This window comes from Muntiacus reevesi, chromosome 2 (genome assembly GCF_963930625.1).
Source record: "Muntiacus reevesi chromosome 2, mMunRee1.1, whole genome shotgun sequence".
NCBI lineage: Eukaryota > Metazoa > Chordata > Mammalia > Artiodactyla > Cervidae > Muntiacus > Muntiacus reevesi.
Window position 1 is genome coordinate 260,217,623 of NC_089250.1, and position 26,716 is coordinate 260,244,338.

The following is a 26,716-nucleotide window of genomic DNA, read 5'->3' on the forward strand; positions in this document are numbered from 1 at the left end:
GGAATGAATCCACAATTGTGGCTTATCCATGTGATGGCTATGGATGCCTCTCAGCAATGAAAATAAACAAATGACAACTGCATGAGACAATGTTCTTCATCTTTTTTAAACAAAATATTAATTTTTTTATTTGGCTGAGCTGGGTCTTTTTAGTTGTGACATGTGGGATCTATAGTTTTGGCATCTGACCTCTTAGTTGCAGCATGTGGGATCTAGTTCCATGACCAGGGATTGAACCTGGGTCCCTAGCATCAGGAGCACAGAATCTTAGCCACTAGACTACCAGGGAAGTCCCACAGTGCTCTTAATCTTAAAACCTAGTATTGAGCAAAAGAATCCATGTACAAAAGAATACTTACTGTATATGTCAAGTTCAAAAACAGGCAAAATGCCACTAGACTGTTTACCAATGTACACATAGGTAGTAAACATAGAGAAGCAAGGAAAGAATTTCCATACAAGTCAGGATGACAGTAACCCCTGACTGAGAGGGCTGTGTAATCAGGAGGGGCATCGAGCTGACTTCTGGGTGGCTGGCAATGCTCTTTTTCGAGGTTACACAAGTGTTCTTTATATTTGCGTGTTAAACTATAATCACTTAATCTTTATTATTTGCAGATGCTGTCTTTGCAAATATGCCTACTTGCTCAGATTTATTTGTAACCCTCCCCCCGGCCCCAAATCAATATTTGCAGTGTATTTGTGGTCATCTGTGGACATGCGCAGAGAGGAAAAAGTTTAAGTCAGCTGATGCCTTGATTCCAGTTGAGGTTGAACAAGGTGACAGTCTGCCTTTTAATTTCGACTCTCACCTGTAAACAAGCGTCCTTTTCATATTGGCATATTGAGAGCCATGCTTCATATTTTTGTGCTTTTTGTTAATTTTGTTGATTAAAATGGCCCCTCAGCACAGTGGCAAAGTGCTATCTGGTGTTTCCAAGTGCAAGACAGCTGTGATGTACTTTACTGAGAAAATACATGAAATATAGTGTTGTTGGTTGTGATTTTAATGTTAATGAACCAATAGCATCTATTAAATTGGTGTCTTTAAACAGAAACACACATAAAACAAGCGTGTGTATTGTTTGCCAGAAATGTGCTCAGAGACTCAGAGATGCTCCCTGTGTTTCCTCTTTGAGCCATGATTCTCAGGATTCACTAATTCAGTGCTCACATCCACTATACAGAACTTAGCTATTGTGAAAATCAAGAATTGATTGTGCATTTTTATGTGCTTTTCTGTATATCTGTTATGATTCAAAATAAAAGAAGACAAAAGGTTAAAATGTTTAAAAGGAGAGAGAGAAGGCAAACATCTCTCTGATGGTTAGCAGGGAGAGTGAGCTGGGCCAAATGGGACCAGGAACAGGGTGCTTGGAAGTGGAAAGGAAGGAAAGAAAATGCTGGAAGGAGAAGCACAGACTCAGTCAGATGTGTTATGTTGGGGACAGAGGCAGAGCAGGACAGAATCAGGTCTGGAGGGCCGAGGAGGAGAAGAGGGAGATAGGAGTGAAGGTGGACATGGAGCCGGAGGCTCTGATTTAACATTATTTATGTATTTATTTGGGCTTCCCTGATAGCTCAGCTGGTAATGAATCCACCTGCAATGCAGGAGACTCCAGTTTGATTCCTGGGTTGGGAAGATCTCCTGGAGGAGGGCATGGCAACCCACTCCAGTATTGTTGCCTGGAGAATCCCCATGGACAGAGGAGCTTAGCGGGCTACAGTTCATGGGGTCACAAAGAGTTGGACACAATTGAGCGACTAAGCACAGCATGCATGTATTTATTTATTTTTTTGGCTGTACCTTGTGGCATCTTAGTTCCCTGACCAGGGATTGAACCCACACCCTCTGGAGTGGAAGTGTGGAGTCTTAACCACGGAACCACCAGAGAAGTCCCTGTGACTCTGGTTTAGATCTGAGAACACACAGTCACTAGCGAAGGAATATGAATTAGCAAATTCAAGAAAGGTAAGGAAGGGAGGGCATGGGGTTCCTGTGATGACCTCCTATTTTCTCTATTCCAGGGGATGCTCTCCTTGGTCCTGAATTGCATTGACCGCCTAAATGTCTACACCACTGCTGCCCACTTTGCTGAATTTGCGGGGGAGGAGGCAGCCGAGTCCTGGAAAGAGATTGTGAACCTGCTCTATGAAATCCTGGGTAAGGGGCCCCAGTCTTGACTCCCCCTTGAACACCCCGGGTTCCCAGTCCTATAGGATCTGACCCCTCTTTCCACCTTCAGCCTCTCTGATCCGTGGCAATCGTGCCAACTGTGCCCTCTTCTCCAACAACTTGGATTGGCTGGTCAGCAAGCTGGATCGGCTAGAGGCCTCCTCAGGTAGGAGAACCCACTGGGAGGGGATGAGGACCTGGGGGAGGGGGGGCTGCAGCCCCCCTCTTCTCATGCTGGTTCCCATGCAGGGATCCTGGAGGTGCTGTACTGTGTCCTGATTGAGAGTCCAGAAGTCCTGAACATCATCCAAGAGAACCACATCAAGTCCATCATCTCCCTCCTGGACAAGCATGGGAGGAACCACAAGGTTGGCCCCTCATCCCCTGAATTCTGAACCCTGACCTTTCTCTGTGGCCCTCAAATTGCCCCTCCTTTCCCCAATTTGTCACTTAGCTGGACTCCCCTGCTACAAGCTTCCATCTCAATACCGAGTCTCTGACAACTCATGGTTCTTAAAGGAACTCTGGGCCATATTAGATGCTTCATTAGCTCTTTGAAGCAGTTTATTCAATTTCTAATTTTGTAGCCTTTAGTGGGAGCTGCACGGACATCCTCCAGTTTGCCACAAGTGCTACTGGTTCCCACAGAATTATTTCTAACCACCTCAGATATTCACCTGTGATGTAGATGTGGGTTTGATCCCAGGGTTGGGATCCCCTGGAGGAGGAAATGGCAACCCACTTCAGTATTGTTTCCTGGGAAATTCTATGGATAGAGAAGCCTGGCAGGCTACAATCTATGGGGTCATAAGAGTCGAAAACGACTGAGTGCCTAAACCACTAAACTACCACCACCACCTCACGTGTTTACATTATCCACCTGGGCCCTGAAGACTCTCCACTAGTCTAAAAACCTCATCTGGATCCCTGTGCTCCTTCCCTGACTGACCCTTTCACTCTTCCCCTGACCTCTCACCTCTTACCCCAGTCTCCCCTTTCTTACATTGCTCATGTCTTATCCCAACTCATATGGCCCCTCACTTCTCGCCTGACCTTTCCCTTTCCTGATCTCTCTCAGTGATTCCTGACCTCCCACTTACATCACCTCTTCTCATTCCAAATCTTTGTCTCCCATCCTGGCACGTCGTCCTTCTGGTGTCCCATCCTGGGTCTTCCATAGACCCACCTCCCCCACTTCTCTGGTGCCCTCACAGCCTGACCTCTGACCTTGACCTCCAGGTGCTGGATGTGCTATGTTCCCTGTGTGTGTGCAATGGCGTGGCCGTGCGCTCCAACCAAGATCTCATCACTGAGAACTTGCTCCCTGGCCGCGAGCTTCTGCTGCAGACAAACCTCATCAACTATGTCACCAGGTCTGGCCCCTAACCCCTGACTCCAGGACTCAGAACTTCTCAAGCCCCTCCCTGACTCCCAGGTGGGTGGGCCTTCCTCCACCTCCCACCCTGGGACTTAACACTGGTCCCCACAGCTGTCCCCGGGCCATCCCTGGCTTCTCGTGTCTCTTGTCCTCTCTCCCTGCTCCATTTCTGCCTCTGTCTCTTCCCCTTTCTGTGTTTGCTCTTTCTGTCTTCCTCTGTCTGTCTCTGTTTCCCTCCACCTCTTTTTCCTGGGCTGTCTTCCACCTCTCTCCTCTGTCCTTTGATGCTTCTCTCTGTCTCTCTGCTTTCTCTGTGTGTCTCTCTCTGTCTATTACTCTCTGTCTCCATGTCTCTGCTTTTCTGTCTTTCTCCTGTATGCATCTCTTGCTCTTTCTCCCTTCCCTTCCCGCCCCCCACCAGCCTGGGTCCTCCCCTCCATCTCTCCTTCACCCTCCTCTCCTGTTCTGTCTCTCCTGCAGCATCCGCCCCAATATTTTTGTGGGCCGAGCAGAGGGCACCACTCAGTACCTCAAATGGTACTTTGAGGTGATGGTGGACGAGGTGGTTCCATTCCTGACGGCTCAGGCCACCCACCTGAGGGTGGGCTGGGCCCTCACTGAGGGCTACAGCCCCTACCCCGGGGGCGGCGAGGGCTGGGGCGGCAACGGGGTCGGCGATGACCTCTATTCCTACGGCTTTGACGGGCTGCACCTCTGGACAGGTACCTGGACCCTTCTAGGGGACCCTCAACCCTGACCATTGACCCCAGGGTTTATAAGGCTCTCACTGCACTCCTTGGGGTTCTTGGGATCTTGACCCCCAAACAGGCTAACTTTGACCCCTTTACTCCTCATTTCCCAAGACCCTAACCCTAGCTCTTCCAGAATCTTGGCCCTCACCTGTTTCTTCGTAACCCCCAGAACTCTGATCCCAGAGGAAGTCTGATCTCTGTACTGAGAGGTCCTAGAAAACTACCCTGATTATTATGTCCTCTGATCTTTGACTTCCGACCCCAGAGATTCCAGAATCCTAAATCCAGGACAGCTTTAATCTCTGGCTCCTACACCTCTCAGGAACCTAACCTCAGGGGAAACTTGACCTCTGCCCCTAATCTCTAAGAGCACTTGACCTTGGAGATCCTAAAATGCGGACCCCTTTGGATCCTCTAATATCTACCCTTGTCTCCTGAGCCCACTGGTTCCCCTGGACCTCTGACTCCTGACTTCTTCCCGGTGATCCCGGTGCAGGACACGTGCCACGCCTGGTCACTTCCCCTGGGCAGCACCTCCTGGCCCCCGAGGACGTGGTCAGCTGCTGCCTGGACCTCAGCGTGCCATCCATCTCTTTCCGCATCAATGGCTGTCCCGTGCAGGGGGTCTTCGAGGCCTTCAACCTTGATGGGCTCTTCTTCCCTGTTGTCAGCTTCTCGGCTGGTGTCAAGTAAGGACTCGTCCCTGCCCCCTTGCCAGTCTCCAGACCAGGGCCTGTCCTAAGACAGCTTAGGACAGAAGGCACGCCATAGCCTTCTATGGGGCCAGGACCCAGCGGCCTGCCCTCAGGACTGATGGGCCAGACCCTTGTGTGAGGGTCACTGCGACACTCTCCATGTCCTCCCAATGACCTCTGCTTCGCCCCAATGTCCGTGTCCCCAAATTTCACAGTGACCTTCTAATGATTAATAAGTTTCTCCCAGTGACCTCCCAAATGAACCTCTGACCCTCCTAATTATTCTATGCCATTCCAATGACCTCCAGATGATTTCAAAATCTGATCAATGATCTTCCAATGACCACAAAGCCTCCCAATGATCTTGGACTCTCCCATTGTCTCCATGCTCTTAACAACTCCTCAATGACCCCAGCTTCTCCCAGCGATTTTCTAAGAGCTCCATAATCCCCCAGCTACCCCTCAATGACCACAGTTATTTCAAAGACTTCTCAATAGCCTAGTGTTTTCCCAATGACCCCAAGCTCTGTGTGTGTCTTCTCACCATTTCAGTGGTAAATATGTTTTTTCAAGGTTACACCTTGAGAGTCTCAATGACTTCTGGATGACCTTTTTCTTAGTCTCCCCCAAACCTTCTGGCATCTCTAAATGCTCTGTTGACCCAGGACCTCCTCCAAAGGACCTTCCTGTGACCATGGATTAACTCCTTAGTGACCTGACCCCCACTTTACCCTTATTGGTTTTCTAATGATTCCTATTGCCTTCTGACAGTTTCTTTGACCTTAGACTTTACTGATTCCTAAAATCACCTCCATGACCCTAAGACTGTCCACTGACCTCAAGTCAACCCAGCACCTTCCACCAGTTCCAGGATTGTTCCCTTCCCCTCTCTGAGTACACACTCTGCTCGGTAAACTGCCCTCACTAGTGACCCCACTCTCCCATCTAGGGTGCGGTTCCTCCTTGGTGGCCGCCATGGCGAATTCAAGTTCCTCCCTCCGCCTGGCTACGCCCCTTGCCACGAGGCTGTGCTCCCACGAGAGCGACTCCACCTGGAGCCCATCAAGGAGTATCGGCGGGAAGGGCCGCGGGGGCCCCACCTTGTGGGCCCCAGCCGCTGCCTCTCACACACTGACTTCGTGCCCTGCCCCGTGGACACAGTCCAGGTACTGCCTGCTCCGTAAGGGTCTCCTTGAGTGACAGACTCCCTTAGGGGTCGGCGGGGTGGGCAGCTGAGCTGGGAGCTGGGGACCTTGTTGTTTGACAGATGGGGAAACTGAGGCAGGGGGGAGGCAAAGGAATCTCTCCAGACAGAATCTGTTTCAGGGGGTCCTCATGACAGCCGCCTAAAGGAAGGACTGTGACTGGGACTTCCCTGGTGGCTAAGACTCTGTGCCCCCAACCCAGGGGGTCCGGGTTCGATCCCTGGTCAGGGAACTAGATCCTGCAACTAAAGATCATGCATGCCGTAATGAAGATAGAAGATCCTGCATGCTGCAACTAAGACCTGGTGCAGCCAAATAAATCACTAAAAATAAATATGTAATAAAAGAAAGGACTATTATTCCCCAATATACAGTTGAGGAAAGTGAGGCCCAGAGAGGTCAAGCCGGTCGTGCAAGTCACACAGCAGATTTGAACCCAGGCGGTCCAATCCCAAAGCCTGTGATTACATCCACCACAATTTGTGGAGCATCTTTTCTATTCCAGGCCTCCCCCCATTCCTCTTATCCCAACCTGAGCTCCCCATCCTTCCCTCTAAGTGTGTTCCTCTAGGAGGGGATATAAGTCATGTTTAAGAGCCTGATCATGAGGGTTTGACTTTCAGCATGTCGCTGTGGGCATGTGATTTCACTTCTCTGTGCCTTGGTTCCCTCACCTGTGAGGAAAAGGGGAGAATGAGAGAACATACCTCTAGCATGGTTGTGAAGTTTAGATGAATTGATGTATGTGAAGTGCTTAGCACGGTCCTAAGAAAATGCTAAATCCTCAATTGAGTTATTGTCATTATGAGTAAAGTGAGTGGGTGAAAGTCACTCAGCCATGTCTGACTTTTTGCAACCCCATGGACTATAGAGTCCATGGAATTCTCCAGGCCAGTATGGAGTTGGGTAGCCTTTCCCTTCTCCAGGGGATCTTCCCAACCCAGGGATTGAACCCAGGTCTCCTACATCACAGATGAATTCTTTACCAGCTGAGCCACAAGGGAAGCCCAAGAATACTGGACTGGGTAGCCTATCCCTTCTCCAGCAGATCTTCCCAATCCAGGAATTGAACCAGGGTCTCCTGCATTGCAGGTGGATTCTTTACCAACTGAGCTATTAGGGAAGCCCTGTCGTTATGGGTAGTAGTAATGTTATTGCAGATCAACCTGTCATCCCCCTGTAGTTGGGCCTGGATGTCTCCCTTCCCCTCCCCCACAGGTCAACTTCAAGAGCTATCCACTTAGTCTCCTGGACATCCCTTTCCCACTCCTCCCCCCACAACCCAACCTGGTCCAACTATGTGCCAGGTATTTATACAAACTACAGTTGATTCTTGGACAATGCAAGGGGTTTAGGGGCCCAACCCCAGCACAGCAGAAAGCACCAGTACTACCATTTCTATCTTAGATACGAAAGAATTGGTAAATGACACATGCAAGAGTAGGAAGCTGAAACAGTTTGGATAGGATGACTCAAACTCTTCTTCTTTTGATTCCACATATTGTGATCTCAATCAAACACAAACTTTCCCCTGCCTTGAGTTAATTAGAGATCTGTAGAATGAAAACATGCAGCTTCCCAGATGGTACAGTGATAAAGAATCCTCTTGCCAATGCAGGAGACTCAAGGCATGGGTTTGATGCCTGGGTTGGGAAGATCCACTGGAGTAGGAAATGGCAACCCACTCCAGTATTCTTGTCTGGAACATTCCACGAGCAGAGGAGCCTGGCAGGCTACAGTTCTTGGGATTGCAAAGAGTCAGACATGACTGAGCACACACATACACACACACACACACACACACACACACACAAAATGAAAATACAGGTACTATATTTACTAAAAAAACCCATGCAGTTCAAACCTGCATTGTTCGAGGGGCTACTGTATATAACATTTAGTAACTTAACGTAGATGATTTCACTGAACCCATATAAAGTAAGTATTGTGTTGGCCAAGAAGTTTTTTTGAGTTTTTTCATATGATCCTATGGAAAAATTTAAACAAACTTTCTGGCCAACCCAATGTTATGAGTTAACATTGTTCCAGTTCTCATTGTACAGAGAAGGAAAGAGGCCCATCTGTTCATTCAGCAAACATCTCCAGAGCATCTCCTCTGGGCTGAGCAGGGCTGGGGAAATGCTGGAGACAGACACAGTCCCAGCCCTGCCCTCTTGGAGCTCCCAGTCCACAGGGGGAGACAGATCCATCCCCAGATAATTCTTTGATTCTGAGGATGTCAAGTCCTGAGCATACATCCTGGAGGCAGGGCGAAGTGATGGGGAGCAGGGCTTCGATGGCAGGAAAGGTCAAAAGAGCTCCCTGGTGAACTGTCCAGAGCTGGTGCGTGTTCTTGGGAAGACTGTTTATGGCGTGGGCTGAAGGGAACTCAGGGACCTCACAGATGTCCCCTGCCCCCAGATTGTCCTGCCTCCCCATCTGGAGCGTATTCGGGAGAAGCTGGCCGAGAACATCCATGAACTCTGGGCACTGACTCGCATTGAGCAGGGCTGGACCTACGGCCCGGTGAGTGGACAGGGGAGAGAGGCTAGACTGGCTATGGAGGAGTGAGAACCGCTTGCTAGTGAGGAGGGGCCAGGGGTTGGAGGAGGAGCCTTTGGGAGGGCTCCTTGGGTTTCAAGTGGCAGAATGAGGGGTACGAGGTCAGAGGTCACAGTCTGGGAGTGTTGGGGGAGGGAAGAGGAGCCAAGGAGTGACTCTGGGGTTTCTCCAGGTTCGGGATGACAATAAGAGACTGCACCCCTGCCTCGTGGATTTTCACAGCCTACCGGAGCCCGAGAGGAATTACAACCTGCAGATGTCGGGGGAGACGCTCAAGTGAGGGGGGAACTGGGGAACAGGGTCCGGGGCCTGGCCGCTGGGCAGAAGAGCATGAGGAGACGGGGGGGAGCGAGACAGAGACTGAGAGAAAGAGAAAGAGATAGAAGAGCAACACAGGGCGTGGGAGATGGGGATTGTGAAACGGACAGAGGGTGAGTAAGAGACAGAGGCACAAAGAGATGCTCAGGACTTCCCTGGTAGTCCGGTGGTTAAGAATCGCCTGCCAAGGTGGAGGACACAGGTTCAATCCCTGATCCAGGAGGATTCCACAGGCTGCAGGGCAAATAAGCCTGTATGCCACAACTACTGAGCTCACGCACTGTGACTACTAAAGGCCGAGCGCGTAGAGCCTGTGTTCTGCAACAAGAGAAGCCTCTGCGATGAGAAGCCTGAGCACTGCAACTGGAGAGTAGGCCCTACTCGCTGCAACTAGAGAAGAGCCTGTGCAGCAGTGGAGACCCAATGCTGCCCAAATAAATAAGAAATAATAAAGTAAATAATTTAAAAACAAACATTCCTATATGCTAGCCATGTATACACTGGAAGACAAAATTTTTAAAAATACTATTATGTAAAATGGTTCCCCTTGCTAAATAAAGATGCACAGTAACTGGAAGAAAGAGAAAGAGACAAGGAAAGAAGCAGAGAGGAAAAGAACACAATCAAAGAAATACAGAGACAGAGACAGGAGAGACAGGAGTCAGAGAGGCAGAGAGATGGGACAAACACCCAGAAAACCAGAGCAAGAGACAGGGAGAGAGCTGGTGACCCAGAGACAGAGCTGACAGGGGCTGGGGGAGGAGGGGAGCTGGGCTGGGGGAGGGGAGGCCAGGGACAGGGTGGCCATGTGGGGTGACCTGCTCCCCTGCCCCCACCCCCTGTCCCAGGACTCTACTGGCGCTGGGCTGCCACGTGGGCATGGCGGATGAGAAGGCGGAGGACAACCTGAAGAAGACGAAACTCCCCAAGACGTGAGTGTGGGTGACCTGGGCCCCACCTGGGGAACAGAGTAGAGGGCTGGGGATGTCATGGTGAGGGCTGGGAGTGATTGAAAGCTGGAGTGGGGAGGTTGAGGTCAGAGACAGAGGGGCCGTGGGTTGGGGTGGAGGTCATAGGACCAGGGGTCAGGGCTGTAGAGACAGTGGTGAGCATCCTAGGCAGTTGAGAATGCAGAGTTGGGAGTTCCTGAGAGAGTGGGAATGAGTCAGACTCAGGGTCAAGGTCTCCATGGAGTCGGGAAAGTGAGAGAGCAGAAGTCGTGTCTCTGAGTTAGAGGTGCGGGGCCAATGGAAAGAGATGAGAAATTGCTGGGGTTGTCAGTAAGGGATCCTGAAATGATAGATGAGAGGTCAGAGGTCCTGGGGATAGATGCCAAGGTTCAAAAGTCAAGGACTCCAGAGCGAGCAGTTTGAAATGATAGGGTCCTGGGATCAGAGGTAAGAAGCCTCCAAGTTAGAGGTGAGAGGTCAGAGCACCCCAGGACCAGAGATGAGGCTCCCAAGATCAAGATGAAAGGGTCACAGAGGCTAGAGGTCAGTGAAGTCAAAGCCCTTGCTAGAGTCACAGGATCCTGGGGTCTGAGGTCAGGTAAGCTTATTTAAGAACCCTGATGTCAGATGGGAGTTCCCTGGCGGTCCAGTGGCTAAGACTTCATGCCCCCAGTGCAGGGGGCCTGGCTTTGATCCCTGGTCAGGGAACTAGATCCCACATGCCACAACTGAGTTTGCCCACCACAGCTAAAGATCCTGCATGCTACCCCATGCAGCCAAATGATAAATATACTGAAAAAGAACCCTGCTGTCAGAGATTAAAGGTCAAAAGTTTCAAAGATCACGGGATCCTAAGGACCAGGGTCAGAAGTCACGGATCCCATGGCACAGAGCCCAGAAGTGGAGGCGAGGGTCTCGTCCCACTGGCTCCCCAACCACCCGCAGGTACATGATGAGCAACGGGTACAAGCCGGCACCGCTGGACTTGAGCCACGTGAGACTGACGCCCGCGCAGACCACGCTGGTGGACCGGCTGGCGGAGAACGGGCACAACGTGTGGGCCCGAGACCGAGTGGCCCAGGGCTGGAGCTACAGCGCCGTGCAGGACATCCCTGCCCGCCGGAACCCTCGCCTCGTGCCCTACCGCCTGCTGGACGAGGCCACCAAGCGCAGCAACCGCGACAGCCTCTGCCAGGCCGTGCGCACCCTGCTGGGCTACGGCTACAACATCGAGCCGCCGGACCAGGAGCCCAGTGAGTGCTGACCGCAGGCCCCCTGACCCCGCCCCGGACTCCAATCTCTGACACAATTCAACCTCTCAATGGCTGCATCTGTAACACTGACACTTTCCCCAATCCTGACACTCACTCTGTCCCTGAGCCTGAACCTGATCTTGACCACTGACCTTGACTCAAGCCCTGCCTGGGCTCTGGCTGCAACACTGAGCAGCCAGACCAGGAACCCAGTGAACTCTGACCCTGACCCCTGACTCCAGTTCCTGACCCCTGATCCCTAACCTCTGGACTGTGTCTACAACGTGGAGCCACCCAACCAAGCACTCAGAGAGCCTCTAAGCCCTACTCCTATCTTGACCGCTGACCTATCACTGACCCCTGACCCCAGCCTCAACCCTTGCCCCACCCCAATTTCTATCCCCTCCTGATCCTGATTCTGACTCCCTCTCCCTGATCCTGCTTTCAGCCCTTGATTCTTAACATTGACCTCAATCTTGACCCTTCACCGCAGACCATGACCGTGACCGACCCAACTTTCTCCCTCCATGTCTCTATTGCTAGTTCCTCCATGAAACTCTTGACTGCTAGAGGGATGGAGGAGAAGTCTCAGAGGTCCCTCCTACTTCCCTGTGACTGCTCTGAGAGTCCCCAGTTCTTCTTCTCTAACACCAAAAGCTGTCCCTTTCCCAACGCCCCCCGATGCCCTTACCTCTCCCGATCCCCCCACCAACCCAGCCTCTCTTACTCTGCCTGGCCCCATGTGCAGGTCAGGTGGAGAGCCAGTCTCGCTGGGACCGGGTGCGCATCTTCCGGGCAGAGAAATCCTATGTGGTGCAGAGCGGCCGCTGGTACTTCGAGTTCGAGGCAGTCACCACTGGTGAGATGCGAGTGGGCTGGGCGCGGCCCGAGCTGCGGCCAGACGTGGAGCTGGGAGCGGATGACCTGTCCTATGTCTTCAATGGGCACCGCGTGAGTAGCTCCCTGGCTCCACTCTGCCAGGTTCTGTGATCCTTCCCACACTCATGCAATCCAGCCCTGCCTCTCTATTTGTGTCTCACTCTGTCCACTCATCCTTGAATCTACCTTCCCATTCATCCCTCCAACCTCCCCCCTCTCTCTCTGCATATATCCATCCACATCCATCTCTCTGTCCAACCATCCATCTGCCCATTCATCCATCCATCTTCTCGTCTGTCCAAAGAATCACTTAGGCATCCATGTTTCCATCTATTCAGGTAGTTGTCAGTTCATCCATTCACCTTTTTAAACCAACTTGTGATTTCATTTATCCATTCATCTATCCAATAATTTAATGCATACAGACGTCATCTATTTATCCACCCACCCACACAGACCTATGTGTCTGTCTGTACTTTCTTCCTTCAACCCAACACCTCCGTCAACCCAGGTGGATTCTCAGCTTTCATTTCATTCTTCCATCCAGCCACACACCTGCTTCCCATCCATCTATCCATCTCATTATTCATGTATCTGTTCTGGGGTATATGGGTATAGATGGGTACATATGGGGGACATTGATAGGTTAGTTTTTCCTTTCCATTCCTCTACTTTCTGCTTCCCCCAGCCCTCCAAGACCACTTGGATGGTCTTTACAGTCCCAGACATGAAAACAACAGAGAACCCAGGCAAAAGGGATGAGATAGATGAACGGGAAGGGAAAGCATGAACGCCTAGCCCTTATTTTCCAAGGACCATGGATGCAAATGTGGGGAAAGATGGGGTACGCTGTGGGGGTGACCCTTCTTCTGTCCCCCATGCACTGGACCTGACACCTTGCGTGTGTGTCTTGACATGTCTCCCCTCGCTTCCGTATCTCCCCATTTCTCTATGTCTCTCACACACCATGTCTTCCCATCACCTCTTCACAGGGTCAGCGCTGGCACCTGGGCAGTGAACCGTTTGGGCGCCCCTGGCAGTCAGGAGACGTCGTGGGCTGCATGATTGACCTCACAGAGAACACCATCATCTTCACCCTCAATGGCGAGGTCCTCATGTCTGATTCCGGCTCAGAAACGGCCTTCCGTGACATCGAGATTGGGGATGGTGAGGGCCAGCCTCGGGGCCCCTCTCTGGTTTTCTTCCATCTCACCTGACCCTACACTGCCCCCTCTAGCCCCCCGCTCTTCCATCCCCTCTTTCCACGGCACATCCACCCCATGGCTGCCCCTGCCTCACCCGCCTGTCCTCACCCCTGCCCATCTATCCCCTCCCACCAGGCTTCCTGCCTGTGTGCAGCTTGGGACCTGGCCAGGTGGGTCACCTGAACCTGGGCCAGGACGTGAGCTCCCTGCGGTTCTTTGCCATCTGCGGCCTCCAGGAAGGTTTTGAGCCATTTGCCATCAACATGCAGCGCCCAGTCACTACGTGGTTCAGCAAAGGCCTTCCTCAATTTGAGGCCGTGCCTCCTGAGCACCCCCACTATGAGGTAAGGACCAACCCCACTCAACACCCCCAGATCTGCTTCCACACCTCATTCTTGCCTCAGATCTCTTCCCCAATCTTCTCTTTGTCTTCCGTTAATATGTTAGACCACAACCTTGTAGAAGTGAGTGTCAGGATAGTGGACTCCCAGGGCTGCCTTGTAGGGTATCAGTTCAGTTACTCAGAGATGCCCAACTCTTGGCGACCCCATGGACTGCAGCACGCCAGTTTTCCTTGTCCGTCACCAACTCCCAGAGCTTGCTCAAATTCATGTCCATCGAGTTGGTGATGCCATCCAGCCATCTCATCCTCTGTCGCCCCCTTCTCCTCCTTCCTTCAACCTTTCCCAGTATCAGGGTCTTTTTCAATGAGTCAGTTCTTCACATCAGATGGCCAAAACATTGGAGTTTCAGCCTCAGCATAAGTCCTTCCAATGAATATTCAGGACTGATTTCCTCTAGGATGGACTGGTTGGATTTCCTTGCAGTTCAAGGGACTCTCAAGAGTCTTCTCCAACACCACAGATCAAAAGCATCAATTCTTCAGCACTCAGCTTTCTTTATAGTTCAACTCTCACATTCATACATGACTACTGGCAAAACCATAGCTTTGACTAGACGGACCTTTGTCGGCAAAGTAATGTCTCTGCTTTTCAATATGCTGTCTGGGTTGGTCATAGCTTTTCTTCCAAGGAGCAAGCGTCTTTTAATTTAGGTAATTTTAATTGTAGGGTATAACCTTGGCAAAACCACACCTTTCTGAGCTCCAGGTAGCTTGTCTACAAAATGGGGGAAGGGAGGAAAGAGAAGCTGGATTAAGTGACCACACTGGAAATTTTCAGCCCTTGTAATTATTTGATCCTACCAAGGGTTTCTGCTTGTGTGCTTAAGTCGCTTCAGTCGTGTCCAACTCTTTGCGACCCTATGGACTGTAGCCCGCCAGGCTCCTCTGTCCGTGGGATTCTCCAGGCAAGAATACTGAAGTGGGTTGCCATGCCCTCTTCCAGGGGATCTTCCCAACCCAGGAATAGAACCCACGTCTCCTATGGCTCCTGCATTGCAGGAGGATTCTTTTACTGCTGAGCCAACAACAAGGCTTAAAGAAATATAAATCCCTGGGCACATTTCGGCACCTTCCTTACTAATTGTTATCTAGGGTGGTTTTTTGGGGGTGGTTACTTTTTTTGGGGGGGAGCTGTTTTTGGTCTTTGTCGCGGCACATAAGCTCCTCTGGTTGTAGCATTCGGGCCTAGTTGCCCCGTGGCATGTGGAATCTTAATTCCCTGACCAGGGATTGAATCCACGTCCCCTGCATTGGAAGGTGGATTCCTTACCACTGGACCACCAGGGAAGTCCCGGGGATTACTTATTTTTTAGTAAGTCTTCATTAATCTGAGTATCCTAAATTTTACACCCTAGTGCCTTTCTTTCTCAAGGTTAAACTCCGCATCATATTCTGACCATAAAACCCCATATAGACCAAAGTGATGGTCCTTTTCTCAACCTAGGAAGAGCTTGAATTCCACATGGCTGAGCTTCAGTTGGTACTTTACAATCAGACAGGCCTTGAGTTGGCCTTTTCCCTGTTTTGTGACCTGGGGCATATGACTGTGCTTCTGATCATCAGTTTTCTCTTCCTAGGCATAGCCCCAATCTCCCTCTCATACACTCTCTCTCTTTTCTGAATTACTTGGATAAGTTGGAGACATCTTGCCTCTTTATCCCTAAATATTTCAATATGCATTTCTTCAGAACAAGCTATACTCTTATAGAGCTGCAGTTAGGAAAATTGAGAAATTTAACATCAATACATACTATTACCTAATTTACAATCCATATTCAAACTGTGTTGTGATAATAATGTCTCTTTTTATTTTTCTGGTCCAAAATCCAAGCCAGGGTTACACGTTACAGTTAGTTGTTTTGTCTCTTTAATATGTATAAAATGTTTTGGAGTCTTTCATTGTCTTTTATGATACTGGTGTTTTCGAAGGGTAGAGACCAGTTATTTTGCAGAATATACCTCAATTTGGGTAGGTCTTCTGTCTCCTCGGGCTTCCCAGGTGGTAAAGAACCTGCCTGCCAATGCAAGGAGACATAAGAGACCTGGGTTCGATTCCTGGGTTGGGAAGATCTCCTGGAGGAGGGCATGGCAACCCACTCCAGTGTTCTTGCCTGGAGAATCCCATGGACAGAGGAGCCTGGCGGGCTACAGTCCAATGCATGGAATCGCAAAGAGTCGGACATGACTGAAGCTAGTTAGCATGCATGCATGTCTCCTCACGATTAGGTTCAGGTTACACATATTTGGCAGGAACATCATAGCAGTGAGGTTGTATTCTGCTTGATGCAGGGTCTCAGAGAGGCGCACCATGGCACTATGTTTTACAGCTGATTATATTGACTTTGACTGTATGTTTATCATTACCACCATCAAGTTACTGTGTTTCTCTTTGTAATTAATAAATAATTTGTGGGGAAGCGTTTTAGGCTAGGTAAAAACAGAAGGGTGTTTTTTTTTCTTTTTTGGCTGAGCTTCAAAAAAGCCAAGTCGCTGGAGCTATTGCCCCAGCCGTGTCCAACCTTAGTTTCCCAACCAGGGATCAAACCCGGACCCTAGTAGTGAAAGTACCAAGTCCTAACCACTAGACCACCAGGGAATCCCCCCTCCCTGACTTTTATTCTATTTTTAAAAATCTTAAATAGAAGGGCTTTAAACAGGGGACTATCCAGTCTAGATTTGAGTTTTGGAAAGATTCCTTTTGACAGTGAGTTGTAGGAGGAGAAAATGGGGCCACAAAGACCAGAGAGATCCCTGGGGTGGGAGAGGATGGTGGAGAAGACATGCACGCTAAGTCGCTCCAGTCGTGTCCAACTCTTTGTGACCCTAAGGACTGTAGCCCTCCAGGCTCCTCTGCCCAGGGGATTCTCCAGGCAAGAATACTGGAGTAGATTGCTATTCGCTCCTCCAGGAGATCTTCCCAATCCAGGAATCGAACCCAAGTCTCTTAGGTCTCCTGCAGTGGTAGGCAGGTTCTTTACCACTAGCACCACCTGGGAAGCCCAACAGGAACCTCCCAATACTTGCCACCGCCAGATGGTGTTCTCAACCCCAAGAACAGAATGTTAGACAGCAGTGAGAATGAATCAACTAACCTACCCACAATCACATGGATGAACCTCACAGACATAATGTTGACTGAAAGAAGCCAGACACAAAGGAACACATACTGTAGGATCCCATTCATAGACACTTCAAGGATGATAGATGCTGCTCTGTGGTATGCTAAGTCAGGAGGGCGCTACTGTGAATGAATAATCAGACATTTAGTTACTTAGCCTACAAATCACAGGAGGAAGATGGTCAGTAGACTTGTCAAGGAGCAGAGGCAAAGCAGGGTTTATTTAAATTAATTAATTTATTTATTGGCTGTGTCGTGTGGCACGGGGGATCTTCGTTGAGGTGCATGGGTTCCAGAGTGTGTGGGTTCTGTAGTTGCGCATGTAGGCTTAGTTGCCCCCAGGGCATGTGGGATTTTACTGAACTGGCGGCTCAAAGCATAAAGAATCCACGTGCAATGCAGGAGATGAGGGTTCAATCCTTGGGAAGATCCCCTGGTGAAGGGATTGGCTACCCACTCTAGGAATCTTGCCTGAAGAATCCCATGAACAAGAGGAGTCTGGTGGGCTACAGTCCATGAGGTTGCAAAGAGTCAGACATGACTAAGCACGCGTGCGTGCACACACACACACACACACACACGTGGGATTTTAGTTCCCTAACCAGGGATCGAAACTGTGTCCCCTGCATTGCAAAAAGAATTAACCACTGGACCACCAGGGAAGTGGAGAGGAGAGGAAAAGATTCTGCAGACAGTTTTGGCTGCACAGTTTTGGGGTGAATTCACTGGCTGACATGGAGCACAGAGGTCTGTCTTGGCAATTGGTCCTTGATGAGGTCAACCTGAGGTGGGACATCAAAGAAAGGGCACTGCTCTAGTTGCTTATGGAGCCTCCAGGAAATCTGAGTCTGTCTTTTGGGTTCACAGGCCAGGCATCTGTCCCTCTCTCAGCTCCTGCCCCTTATTCAGGCCAGGTTGTTGCATTTTCCTCATCAGAATCCCTCACTATCTTTAGAGGGTAGTGACTAAACAGGCACTGAGGAGGCTTCCAGGGGGACTGGTTGCATGGTCCATTTCTCGATCTGAGTGCTGGAGACATAGGCGTGTCTCTCCAGAACCTCATAGTGTTGTGCACTTATGATGTGTGCACTCTTCTGAGTGTTGTATTTCCACAAACAACAAATCTAACAAAAATTCTTCTGGGGAATCTTTAAAAAAAACTCTAACTCTTCTGGGCTGCTCTCCCCAAGAGGTCTCCATAAGAAGGCAGGAGGGCAAGGCCCATGTTCTGTTCACTGATGTGTTCCTAGCACTTGGAAAAGTGCCTGGCGCACAGTAGATGCTCAGTAAATATTTGTGGAGTGGATAGATGGATGGGTGGGTGGAAGTGTTCTTGGATGGGTGGGTGGAACAGTGGATAGATGGTTGGATGGATGGAAGAATGAAAGAATGGATGGATGAATGGATAGATGGGTAGATAGAAGGGTGGGTGGATGGAACGAAGGATGAAAGAATGGATGGGTGGATGGATGGATGGATGACCTAGTCTGGAGTGAAGCCTTTGCTTAGGTAGGTTTTGAAATCTCCCTGAGTGATTCCAGTTTCTGACCAGGGTTGCTCATATACAAAGGTGTCCAGACAAAGGTAGACAGAAGGTGATTGCATCCATGGCCAGGTTGCGTGTCCCATGGGAGTTCCTCCACCCAGAGGAATGAGTCTCTGGCTAATTCGCACACGGTGCTCTAAGGCCGGATGGTGACTCTGTGTGTAATAAGGTTTAGGACCAATGGCCCAGCCCAACCTCCTGGCTCAGTGCTTCCTGCTCCCCGCACAGGTGACTCGTGTGGATGGCACTGTGGATACGCCCCCCTGCCTGCGCCTGACCCACCGCACCTGGGGCTCCCAGAACAGTCTGGTGGAGATGCTGTTTCTCCGGCTGAGCCTTCCGGTCCAGTTCCACCAGCACTTCCGGTGCACCGCAGGGGCCACCCCACTGGCACCCCCTGGCCTGCAGCCTCCTGCGGAGGATGAGGCCCGGGCAGCGGAACCTGATCCCGACTATGAAAACCTGCGCCGCTCAGCTGGGCACTGGGCCGAGGCTGAGGGGAACAAAGAAGGAACTGCCAAGGAGGGGGCACCCGGGGGTCCTGCCCAGGCTGGGGTGGAGGCCCAGCCTGCCAGGGCAGAGAATGAGAAGGATGCTACCACAGAGAAGAACAAGAAGAGAGGGTGAGTCAAGGGAGGGGAAGGGTGGGGTTTGGGGATCTGTCCTGGGACCCCTCAATTAGGCAACTTCAGTAACTTGAGAAACCCCACTGTACCCCAAAGTGGTCCCATATGTGCTAGGTGGACCCAGATTACTGAGGGATCCTATTATTCTCAAGTGAAGGCTATTATTTCTCTGGGATACTCTAATTTCCTTGAGAATGTAAAATTGGGATGCCTCACTATGTCTATGGAGAACTCCACTGTCCTTGGGGTACCTGTTGGGTCCCAGAGCTTTTCATCCAATGGACTTGATTATCTGTGAACACTAAAGGGGACCTCAGATTCTTGGTCAAGTTGTCTATACCCCCAAGGCATTCCAATGAACACCACTGGTCTTCTAAATTGGGGTCATTTCTGTGTCTCAAATGTATCCCCCCCCAAGAAAAAACTAACTTTAAGGGAGACCCTCAAAGGGCATTAAACTTGGATTGAAACCAAATCTGCTTTCCCCCCATGGTGGCAGTCGTTTTCAGTGGGATGTAGTTTTTTGTCTCTTGAGGGGATGTGTGGAAATGATGGGAGATTTTGGGTTGTCACAGTTTTGAGGAGACGTACTGCCTGCTGGGGGCTCTGGGGATTCCACATGCCTTCAGTGTACAAGACAATGCCACAGTGAAGAGCTGTCCTTTCCCAAATGCCTTTAACACCCACATGAGACATGCTGACTTGGGAGGACCCCTGTACGCTCCCCAAGGCAACCTCCATGCTCCCAGAGGCACCTTTAAATCTGGGTAACCCAACATCCGAAAACACAGAGATCCTCCAAGGTGGACACTCCTGATGCAATTGGGATTTCATCCCTCTAGAAGCGAGGCCTTGGGTGTTAGAAATGGGGTGTAGTTAGGATGGATGTGGGGCTTCCCTGGTGGTTCAGCGGTAGAGAATCCGCCTGCCAATGCCTGCCAATGCAGGGGGCGCGGGTTTGATCCCTGGGTGGGGAAGATCCCCTGGAGAAGGAAATGGCAGCCCACTCCAGTACTCTTGCCTGGGAAATCCCATGGACAGAGGAGCCTGGTGGGCTACAGTCCATGCGGCTGCAGAGTTGGACACGACTGAGCACACATGCGTGCACACACGTACGTACGTGGGATGAATGTGGAGGCCTGAACATCGTGATGGGAGGGCTGGGGGGCTGGGCTGGAGAGTGAGCCTCATGACAGCCTCCCCTCTTCACCACCAGGTTCTTGTTCAAGGCCAAGAAGGCCGCCATGATGACCCAGCCACCAGCCACGCCCACTCTGCCCCGACTCCCTCACGAGGTGGTGCCTGCTGACGACCGTGATGACCCTGAGATCATCCTCAATACCACCACGGTGCGAACCAAGGGCCCTCGGCAGACTTCCAAATTCCATGCCGTAATCCCCAGTAATTGCCCTTACCTGGGGATACCCCAGTATCTACTAGAAACCACAAAATATAGTACACATTGACTTAAACCCTTTGAACCCCTAAATTCATATAGCTAAGGGCCTAAAAATCACAGGGAACACAATGAAGTCATGAGGCATGCTGACCTAACTCCCAGGGATCCCCAAATCCCAAGGATAAACCAACATAGACTCAGGACCTCAATATCTGGGTTCACCCTTGTAAACTCACCACCCCCAAATTTAACAGCTGTTCTAGTGGCTCAGGTGGTAAAGCGTCTGCCTACAATGCAGGAGATCCAGGTTCAATCCCTGGGTTGGAAAGATCTCCTGGAGAAGGAAATGGCAACCCACTCCAGTATTCTTGCCTGGAAAATCCCACGGATAGAGGAAACGGTTAGGCTACAGTCCATGGGGTCACAAAGAGTCAGACTCGACTGAGGGACTTCACTTTCACTTTCACTAGTATATTCCTGGGAGCCAGAATTCACAATAATCCCAGTGTAGTTTTGGGATTCCCCAAATCTGGAATATTTTCTGAGATACATAGCCTAGTGGTGGGAGGGACCCAGATTTGAGGGTATCACAAAACTGTCCCAAAGGATTCCCAGATCTAGACATACATCAGTAAATACAGAAAGAGAGGGTCTCAAATGCAACAACGTCTTGTCAAACCCCCGGGGACACTGAGAATCCAGGGAAACCAACTAGGAGTCCCAGGGAGGCCCTGGGACTGACCGCTGGTCTCTCCTTCGCCTCCCCAGTACTATTACTCCGTGAGGGTCTTTGCCGGCCAGGAGCCCAGCTGCGTGTGGGTGGGCTGGGTCACCCCCGACTACCACCAGCACGACATGAACTTCGACCTCAGCAAGGTCCGGGCGGTGACAGTGACCACGGGAGACGAGCAAGGCAACATCCACAGCAGGTGCGGGCAGGGCTGGGGCACACCCCCTTTCCTCTCCTCCTGTCTTCCTGCTTATTCTCCTCTCCATGGCTCCTGCTCTGAGTTTTCTCTCCTCCCTTTTTTTTTTTTTTTTTTGTAAATGTTGGCTGCACTGGGTCTTCAGTGCAGCGTGCAAAGCTGTCTCGAGTTGCAGTGTGTGGCTTAGTTTGCCCCACGGTATGTGGGATTTTAGTTCCCTGACCAGAGGTCGAACCCACAACCCCTGCATTGGAAGGTGGATTCTTAACCACTGGACCGCCAGGGAAGTCGCCTCCTTTCCCATCTTGTCATCTGCTTTCTAGGTTACCTCCTTTCTCTGTTCTCTCCTTCTGCTCCCCTTCCTTCTTCTCCTTCCAGAATCCACCACCAGCTCCTAAGAATTCTAGCTCCCAGGGGCTCAGGGGCTGGGGTGAGGGGTTTCAGTGCTCAGGTCTACAGGTGGTGGGCATTTGGGGGTGGGACTCTGAGTCCTGGTATTCTGGGAGCTCGGGGAAGGGGGTGTCCAGGGGTTCAGAACGCCTGGGGATCAGCGTGCTGACCACTCCTTGTCCTCCAGCCTCAAGTGCAGTAACTGCTACATGGTGTGGGGCGGAGACTTCGTGAGCCCCGGGCAGCAGGGCCGGATCAGCCACTCGGACCTTGTCATTGGCTGCCTGGTGGACTTGGCCACTGGCCTAATGACTTTTACCGCCAATGGCAAAGAGAGCAACACCTTTTTCCAGGTGAGCCCAGCCCCTCAGCAACTTAGCAATAGCATCCTCGTGACCTAGCATCCCAGGACAGTCCACCAAGAGGACAGACCCCAGGGAGACAGGACAAAAACAACCTCACAACAGGCCAGAGCTGTACTGTGGCTATGGGAGGTGTCTGGGAGACCAACTGCTGACATCCAGAAAGAGGGAGACAGAGCAGAGCCTTGACCTTGGAGAGAGGTTCATATTCCGTCTTGGGCTGGGTGGTACTAGTCACCACCTTTTCACCAATCAAGGAAAACCCTAGGATGGACCAGAATTCTAAAGTGGCATTTTCCTTTTCAACATTTGACTATGGAAGGTTTCAAGCACACAACAAAATTAAAGGAATTGTACAGTGAGGGCCTATATACCTCCATCATGAATCTGCAAAGTCCCAGAGGGCAGCTTCCCCTGAGGAGGTGGAGGAGGTTGGCCTTGCTGGATCAGAGGTGGTACAGTCCATGCGCAACCTCAGGGCCACTGTAGAGCCTCCCATGCCCGAGTTTGGATCTGTAGGCACCAGCAGGATCAGGCTGGGGCAACTGGCTCTAGAGTTTGGAATCTGGAGTCCACACCACCTCCAGTTCATCCTCTTCCTCACCCTGCCCTCTTTTCCCTTGCCAGGTGGAACCCAACACAAAGCTGTTCCCTGCCGTCTTTGTCCTGCCCACGCACCAGAACGTGATCCAGTTTGAGTTGGGGAAACAGAAGGTCCGTGATGGGGCGCGAATGGGGGCAGGCTGAGGAGGGAGGTGCGGGAGGTCAGGCTGAAATGTGTGCGGCGGGGGTGTAGTCCGGGAGGTCTTGCTGGAAGCGGAGCGGTGGGATCCAGGGGATTGGGAATCCTGACCCGTGCACACCTCTGCGCCCCCCAGAACATCATGCCGCTGTCGGCCGCCATGTTTCTGAGCGAGCGCAGGAACCCCACGCCTCAGTGCCCGCCGCGGCTGGAGGTGCAGATGCTGATGCCCGTGTCCTGGAGCCGCATGCCCAACCACTTCCTGCAGGTGGAGACGCGGCGGGCGGGCGAGCGGCTCGGCTGGGCGGTGCAGTGCCAGGAGCCGCTCACCATGATGGCGCTGCACGTCCCCGAGGAGAACCGGTCAGGGCCCGCCCCGGCGCCCAGGGGAGGGGCGGGTACCTCAAGGCCTCTGGGGTCTGGATCCCACTGGATGCCCCCTCCCCGCTACCCCTGGGGCTCCAGATAACACCCTAAGAGGCCCCCAGACCACCCTGCTTTCCGCAGATAGCACACAAGGGGGCTTTCAATCCATTTCAGCAGACTCAGACTCACCTCCGGAGATGCAGACTCAACCCAAGCATGTCCAGATAACACCCCAGGGGACTCCAGACCCATCTCAGGGAGCCAGATCCACATCAAGAAGCTCACACAACACCCCAGGGGCCTCAAGTATACCTCAGAGGGTCTTGAACCTTATTCAGAGAGGCTTGGATGCACCCTAGGGTCTCTCGGGAGACCCTACACAGGGAGACTTTAGATGTGTCCCATGGAAGTCTCTAACTCACTCCAGGGGACTCAGACACACCCAGCTAGACAGTATTCTCATGGATGACAGCAAAGCTTCTACCGACTCTAAATGTGGCCAGGATCCCAGACTGACCCCAGAAGGCTTCCAACATGCTTCATCTTTCCTTTATTCACTCATTTGACAAATAGCTCTGAGCCCCTCGTGTGTGACAACAGCGTTCCACGTTGGAACGCTTGTAAACGGGCATTCTAGTAATGCTCAGACCTGCCCAGAGGGATTCAGACCCATCCCCAGAGGCCCCAGACATACCCATTTATTCATTTGTTCCTAAAGCAAGTATTTGTTGAGCACATTTGTTGTTGTGCAGTCACTCAGTCGTGTCCAACTCTTTGTGACCCTATGGACTGCAGCACACCAGGCTTCTCTGTCCTTCACGATCTCCTGGAGTTTGCTCAAACTTTTGTCTGTTGAGTCGGTGATGCCATCCAACCATCTCATCCTCTGTCATGCCCTTCTCCTCCTGCCCTCAATCTTTCCCAACATCAGGGTCTTTTCCAATGAGTCGGCTCTTTGCATCAGGTTGGCCAAAGTATTGGAGCTTCAGCTTCAGCATCAGTCCTTCCAAAGAGTATTCAGGGTTGATTTCCTTTGTGCTTAGTCCTTTTTAGGTGCTGGGAATATAGCAAACAAACAAAACAGGCAGGAATGTCCTGTCCTGATGAACTTTACATTCTGGTGGTGTTCAAATATATCCAGGGTACTCAGACCTGCCAGAGTGGGGTTTAGACTCAACCTGGAATCCCACATACATCTAACAGTCACCTGATCTTTTCCCTGGACTCTTAGGTCCCCAGGGTACCAGACCATCCTATAAACCCTAAACGTATCCCAGTGAGCCCCCAGATCAGTGAGGGACTTCCAGAACCATTAAAAACTCTCCTAGACTCAGTTCCACAGACCTCACAGAATCTTGATCCAGCAGAACACTAGGATTCCCTGCTAGGACCACCATCACTCGCCTGAGCACCTCTTTGCCTCGCGAGTCTGTGTCTCTGCCTCCCACCTCCTCCGCTCGCTCTGTCTCTGAATGTGGCCCATCTCCACCACAGATGCATGGACATCCTGGAGTTGTCTGAGCGCTTGGACCTGCAGCGGTTCCATTCGCACACCCTCCGCCTCTACCGCGCGGTGTGCGCCCTGGGCAACAACCGCGTGGCGCATGCTCTGTGCAGCCATGTGGACCAGGCGCAGCTGCTGCACGCCCTGGAGGACGCGCACCTGCCCGGCCCTCTGCGTGCAGGCTACTACGACCTCCTCATTAGCATCCACCTCGAAAGCGCCTGCCGCAGCCGCCGCTCCATGCTCTCTGAGTACATCGTGCCCCTCACGTCTGAGACCCGCGCCATCACTCTCTTCCCACCCGGGAAGAGAGCGGACAACGGTCCCCGCCGCCACGGACTTCCTGGCGTCGGCGTCACCACCTCGCTGCGGCCTCCACACCATTTCTCAGCCCCGTGTTTCGTGGCTGCCCTGCCGGCTGCTGGGGCGGCAGAAGCCCCGGCCCGCCTCAGCCCCAGCATCCCTCTGGAAGCTCTTCGGGACAAAGCACTCAGAATGCTGGGAGAGGCGGTGCGAGATGGTGGGCAGCACGCTCGTGACCCAGTCGGGGGCTCCGTGGAGTTCCAGTTTGTGCCGGTGCTCAAGCTGGTGTCCACCCTGCTGGTAAGGACATCCTCCTGCTTCCCTCTGTCCCGGTCTTTTCCGCAACCAAATCATCCATACGTCCATTCATCCACCCATACCCGCATACATTCCCCCTCCCATTTATGCATCCAACCACCCATTCATCTCTCCATCTATACACCCTTCACCTTCCAACTTATCCTTTTATCATCTACTCATTCACTTTTCCTTCCACCCATTCATCTGTCATCTATTCATCTTCCTTCTTTTTGTTCAATCATTTAACCAACCATCATTCATCCTCCACCCACCTTTCCATCCATCCATCTGTCCATTCAAACATACCCCCATCTGCCCATCCAAAAGTTCATCATCTATTTATCCTTCCAGTCTCCACCCATTATCTATCCATCCATCTCTCCATCCATCCCTGCCTCCATCTATCCAACTTTCAATCTAGTTGTTCGTTCAACCTTCCATTCATCCATACATCATTTCATCCACTATTTCATCTATCCACATACCCATTTATTTATTTATCTATCTTCCCTTCATACATCCAACCATCATTCTCCTTCCACTGTGTATCCATTCATCCACATATCCATTCATCCACCCATCCACGGATTCATCCATTCTTCCATCTTCCACCTACCTGTCCATCAATCCATGCATCTCTCTATCCATATGTATTAAGTACCCACAAACCCATCCAACCATTTACACCTGTTCATTTACCCACTCATTCACTCATTCTCCATCCTTCTATCCATTCTTTATTTCATGTACTCTTTCATTCACTACCCATCTAATGATTCTTACATATAAACATCCATCCAGTTTTCATACACAAATCTATCCACCCATCCATCTGTCCATCCCACCCCAGTGCATAGTTATTTATGCATTTATCTATTTACCTATCCACTCATGTACTTGCTTATGCGTCTATCAAACCCCATGTATCCACCCATCTCTCTAAACATCGTTTATCCTGTCATCCATCTACCCACCATCTCTTCTTCCCCCTTTACCTTCACCTTTCAATCCATTATCCACCTATCCATAGACTTCTTCACACCTCTGCTATTTCATCTATTCATCCACCCAGTCACCCAGTTCTCCCCCATTCATTCATCTCTCTCTTTCCCCACTATTTTCCCTTTCATTTACCCCCTCTCCTTCCATCTCTTAGCATCTCCATTATGTTCACTGAGAGCTGGCATATACTGGGAGCTATGAGGGCCTCTATCAGATGTAGGATGTGTCCTGTCACAGATGCTCAGGTTTGGGAGAAAGGACATTCACTTGTGAAGGGAGAAGCGCTCATGTTTGGCTGTGGTCTGGGCCGTGTAGATGGGACACAGGGTATGGATCTGGGGGGATCTTAAGGAAGG

At 51.2% G+C, this 26,716-nt stretch overlaps 1 protein-coding gene across 2 annotated transcripts in view; it reads left to right on the forward strand.

Moving 5' to 3' along the window:
- The window catches only part of RYR1 (ryanodine receptor 1), a 125,076-nt gene that overhangs the window by 16,935 nt on the left and 81,425 nt on the right, over positions 1–26,716 (forward strand). For both annotated transcript variants that reach the window (XM_065926037.1, XM_065926038.1), the window contains exons 14-34: positions 2,029–2,164; positions 2,247–2,342; positions 2,426–2,544; positions 3,416–3,549; positions 4,035–4,276; positions 4,803–4,995; positions 5,951–6,167; positions 8,628–8,732; positions 8,941–9,044; positions 9,935–10,018; positions 10,982–11,289; positions 12,038–12,240; positions 13,161–13,335; positions 13,509–13,717; positions 18,669–19,063; positions 20,283–20,415; positions 21,234–21,394; positions 21,969–22,134; positions 22,771–22,857; positions 23,022–23,248; positions 24,746–25,358. In XM_065926037.1, coding sequence (XP_065782109.1) covers positions 2,029–2,164; positions 2,247–2,342; positions 2,426–2,544; positions 3,416–3,549; positions 4,035–4,276; positions 4,803–4,995; positions 5,951–6,167; positions 8,628–8,732; positions 8,941–9,044; positions 9,935–10,018; positions 10,982–11,289; positions 12,038–12,240; positions 13,161–13,335; positions 13,509–13,717; positions 18,669–19,063; positions 20,283–20,415; positions 21,234–21,394; positions 21,969–22,134; positions 22,771–22,857; positions 23,022–23,248; positions 24,746–25,358 — 4,107 coding nt within the window. The remainder of the gene's footprint in view (positions 1–2,028; positions 2,165–2,246; positions 2,343–2,425; positions 2,545–3,415; positions 3,550–4,034; positions 4,277–4,802; positions 4,996–5,950; positions 6,168–8,627; positions 8,733–8,940; positions 9,045–9,934; positions 10,019–10,981; positions 11,290–12,037; positions 12,241–13,160; positions 13,336–13,508; positions 13,718–18,668; positions 19,064–20,282; positions 20,416–21,233; positions 21,395–21,968; positions 22,135–22,770; positions 22,858–23,021; positions 23,249–24,745; positions 25,359–26,716) is intronic.